The sequence below is a fragment of the Zeus faber genome (assembly GCF_960531495.2).
Source record: "Zeus faber genome assembly, chromosome: 2".
NCBI lineage: Eukaryota > Metazoa > Chordata > Actinopteri > Zeiformes > Zeidae > Zeus > Zeus faber.
The window spans coordinates 6,609,190-6,613,960 of NC_137189.1; the positions used below are offsets into that span (position 1 = coordinate 6,609,190).

General features: G+C 45.5%; 1 protein-coding gene across 4 annotated transcripts in view; it reads left to right on the forward strand.

Annotated features, from left to right (window-relative positions):
- The first annotated feature begins 531 nt into the window (after positions 1 to 531).
- Positions 532 to 4,771, forward strand: part of ccdc85cb (coiled-coil domain containing 85C, b) — a 61,088-nt gene continuing 56,848 nt past the window's right edge. For all 4 annotated transcript variants that reach the window (XM_080024584.1, XM_080024585.1, XM_080024586.1 and 1 more), the window contains exon 1: positions 532 to 1,887. In XM_080024584.1, the coding sequence (XP_079880710.1) occupies positions 1,146 to 1,887 (742 nt within the window). In that variant the 5' untranslated portion in view covers positions 532 to 1,145. The remainder of the gene's footprint in view (positions 1,888 to 4,771) is intronic.

Sequence of the window (4,771 nt, forward strand, 5' to 3'; positions counted from 1 at the left end):
TTCGTGACGCTGCGCGCCCTGTTTAATCTGGATACATTGAAATGATAGTTTAGTCTTATCTGAGTACTCAGTATCTGAGTAACTTGAGATACACTGAGACAAAACTTCCTACATATTTAATAATTGTTATAATAATAATAATAATTGCTGATACAGAGACGTATTGTTTATTTTTGGGGTTTATTGTTTATTTGTAATCATTTTATTGGTTGTGTTATTATTTCATTATTATTATATTATCAATTAACGTGTGTGTGTGCGTATATATATATTGTGTGTGTGTGTGTGTGTGTGTGTGTATATATATAAATATATACACACATACACACTATCCATCTATTATTTTGTTATTACAGGAGAAGAGAATGAGTATGTTTTTTGGTTTTTTTTTAACAAAATCCCTCCAAAAATCTCCACTGTTCCTTTAAGAGGGCAGAGCCTGGACTCAGGGTGGTTCGTACCTGCTGGTCCCTCCTCCCGCTCAGATCCTCTGAGCTGGATCGGCGTGGAGGCCACACCGGACGAAGAGGAACGACGCTGCACCGATCTTCAGCTGCGGAACCAGGGGCCACGACCGCCAAGGACCTTCCCCCGGAGCTGAGAAACCAGCGGCCACAACCCCGAAGGACCTTCCCCCGGAGCTGAGGCACCAGGGGCCACTACCCGTAGACCTTCTCCTGCTTGGAGAAGCCATCTCAGATGGTTCTCAAGTAGCTTTGAAAGTAGTTTGTTTTCTCTCGGCGATGTCCACAGGAGCCCCTCTCATGTTTTGCCTATCAGGTCTTTCATTCAGCAGCGCGTGGATGGAGGAGCGTGTCTTGCGCGTAATGGTGTCGCGTTTCCAGGACGCATTTCTGGCACCATGACCTGATCCAGACACCGCTGATCCGCCGCCACCCGTCCGTGCTGTGATAGGTGTGAGTGACAAGTGATCTCTGGACGTTTCTTCTTGCAAACGCACCCCATGCGTTGCATCGCGCTGCGTTGCGTTGCAGGCGCGCACCGGTTGCCATAGCACCAGTTTGGTATCTCCGCCTGAGAGCCGTTCATCCGAGGGGAGGTTTTTCCGGTGTTTGGACCATGCGTTCTTATTTATTCGACCATCTCTGTGAAATGAACTGAGGGCAGCTCGAGGGTTCAGAGTCATGGCCAAAAATCCATCCGAGGGACCCAGAGAAGACCTGGGCAAGCTGTCGGACGAGGACCTGCTGCGGTGCTCCAAGGAGGACCTGATGCGGAGGCTCCGCCGGGTGGACGCCGAGAAGATGGGCGTGATGGTGGAGCACGGCAACCTGATGAAGGACATCAACCGGCGGCTGCAGCTGCACCTCCACGAGATTCGCAGCCTGAAGGAGATCAACCAGAAGCTGCAGGACGACAATCAGGAGCTCCGGGAGCTCTGCTGCTTCCTGGACGACGACCGGCAGAAGGGCAAGAAGCTCTCTCGGGAGTGGCAGCGCTTCGGCCGCCACACCGCCGGCGCCGTGTGGAAGGAGGTGGGCGCCTACATGATGAAGCTGAAGGAGCTGGAGGCCAACCAGGAGACCGTGGTGCGGGAGAACTCCGAGCTGAAGGAGATCATCCTCATGCTGGACGAGGAGAAGAACGGCGCCGGCTCCCGGAGTTCCATAGACAGCCAGTCCAGTTTGAGCAACCTGAACGGGGGCTCCGGGACGGTCAGGGACGTCGGGGATGGGAGCAGCACCTCCAGCACCGGCAGTGCTGGGAGCCCGGACCACCACCACCACCACCACAACCACGACCACAACCACGTCCACATGCACAAGCCCCCCTCAGAGAGCAGCAAGCCGGTCACCAACACGAGGAGGTCCATGGATGACCTGTCAGCACCTCTCCACCACAGGAGCATCCCCAATGGACTCAGTGGTGAGTTGACCCATACACCTGTAGATCTCCCAAAGCTCCCATAGATCCAGAAGATACTTGTCATTATCTGGCGTTATTTGTGGACAATACACTCTTCAGAATCACCTGCCATTTGTGTCTTGGGCTGCTGTTGCCTCGACAACTGTTGTTATTTACCTCCAAGTTAATTCCCATATCAAGAAATGGGAAAACATACTGTACCATTGGGATAATTATCAGGGGTGAGAAAAGGAATAACTTGGAATTTTTGTCTGGTTGTCTGCCTAAAGCTGTACTTTTCTTAAATACAAGTCCTCTAATATTTATTGTTATCTTCTCGCCAGTCATTTATAACAACCACATTGTATGCCAAGGTATGATATCTCAAGTTCATGCTGATACAAAACCGCTGAACAATGATTATTACAGCAAAACGATTTCCACCATGACTTGATGTCCACACACACATGCAAAAGTTTTCTTTGTAAGAACTAGTAATGTAGAATGTTTTTGCAGGCATCCACGTTATTATGCTAATATGTATTGCAGCATAATAAAATGCTTTTAAGGGCTTCTTATCCATCTTGATTGTTTTTTGAAGGGCTCATGTGAATCGATTTTGGGACTTGTCCACAGATTATCGTTGCCTTTGGCTGTGCAGCAGCATTCAGGCCTGCTGTGGACGTTTTGCAATGCAGTGCATGGGACCAGAAATCAATGTCCCAGTTAAAAAAAAAACAAAAACAAAAAAAAAACAATCCGAAAAGCCAAAACCTAAAAACCTGAGGGATAAAAAAAAAAAAAAAAGAAAATGCTGTAATGGAACATGGGGAGGATAAGCCTGCACAGTTTAGCTATAGCACATGGGCTGAAAACTGCCAATGATCAGTTTAGCGGGGCAAGTCAATTCCAGTTCCTGCTCGTTTAAAGAGGGAAAGCAAAAGCCACGTGCATTGTGCATTGTGCATTGTTCAACAATTCTTCTTCCTGTTTTTAAAATGTCCCAGTCATTTACAAAGTTCACCAGTGAAACAGCAGCACATAGGCGTTCATCCAAAAAGTAATGGAAGGGTTTCCCACTTAACCTGTTCATGGCCGGACGTCAATGACATCATCAGATGTGGAAACCTGAAGGTAAACATGACAGTAGAACGGAGGAGGACTTAATCTACACACACACACACATGCACACGCACGCGCACAAGCACAGATGCATTTTGGGACGGTATCAGGCTGTTATGTAAGACCTTATTGTGTCTGTGGCAGGACAACCCCTCTCTAAGCCGTTCTGGTAGATGTGTTGTGTGACATTGTGTGCCCTCGACACTGCGTTCATCATTGCTGATGGATAGAGACAATGACACGCACAGAAAAAGTGTGTGATTTAGGCCATTAGGCCTTTTTGTTTTTCACTTTTCAACAATGAACAGTGAATTCTATTTTTTCAGAAAGTCACTTTTTTTGCAACCAAGTTTTCCTTTATTTTTTTCCCTTGTGATGGATGCAGGTACCAGATCAGCTACCCAGAAAGTCACTTTTATTAACACTTACAAATGGCTGTAGATAGATGGATAGATAGATATTTGGATGGATGGATAGATAGATATACAGATATATAGATACTTTATTCACTCAGAAAGGTGAAATTGTCCCAGCAGCTCACATCAACATATCAACAATAAGACAAAATAGTAATAAGGCCATACAATAGAAATCAGAGAAATAAAAAGGCAATATATAGGGAAAATTAGCAAACTATACAATAAACCTAAAAATAGACTTTATCCAATATACACTAAACCTGATGATAAACAACAGATATAACCGATAAGATAACAGAAAGAAAATGAAAAATACCAGAAATGCTATCCTATACAAAAACTTACGAATTAAACAGCGAAGCAGAAAGATGAATGTACGATAAACCTCTAACGGAATTGTTTTTGAGTAGAGGAAAGGCAGCAAATCCATTTTCAAAACAAACAAACAAACAAACAAACAAACAAAAAACCCACATTAAATGAAGTTAATTTATTATGATTTCTCATTTTATAAACTGTATGTTGGTTCCAGTTTCCCACATCCACCTCAGTCCCCCCCCCCCCCCCCCCCCAAAAAAAAAAAACACCGTCCTCACTAGACCCATAAGTACATAGTGTTCTTTTTTTTTTTTTTTTGAATCCAACCAGAGTGACCAGAGTGTTTTTTAGAGGTCAGATCCAGGCAGAGATCTGACCACGCTGTGGGATTCTGGAAAAAAAAAAAAAGAAAAAAAAAAGTGGCTTTACTTGTGGCTGTCAAAATGCCAGTGGCTCCCCTGGGTATTTAGCGGACAAGCTCCAGGATTGCCGCTCAAGTGCAGAGAGAGAGAGAGAGAGAGAGAGAGAGAGAGAGAGAGAGAGAGAGAGAGATTCTTTCGGATGCCTGTCGAGAGTCAACACCCCATGGTTTGGATGCTTGGGGAGGTGGTCAGGAAGTCTTGGAGGAGGAGGAGGAGGAGGAGGGTTTGGTGTTTTGGAAGCGTCCCGCTGTCCGTTTTAATTGAATTTCTTTCTGTGGTTGTTGCCGCCTGCCGTCCCTTCCACTCCCACTCCCACTCCTCCCCTTCTCTTTTACGGGACGCGAGCTGTGTGTTGTTCTGAGTGGAAGATTGTTTCCACAGTTTGTGGACTAACTTAAAGAAAAAGAAAAAGAATAAATAACAAAAAATATCAGAGTGGTCACCACTTTGCCAACCGTGCATATTCTGGTTGGTTGCCAAGATGAACAAAATGGTTGCAGAACTCTCTAGAATCATAATCCATATTTGAATCGTCTGCCTTTTTTCAGTGTCTTTGACAGGACAGCTCTCCAGGATCGCTCATTTCCCTGGGCAGACCTATCAAAACATACAGGATGGGGGCTC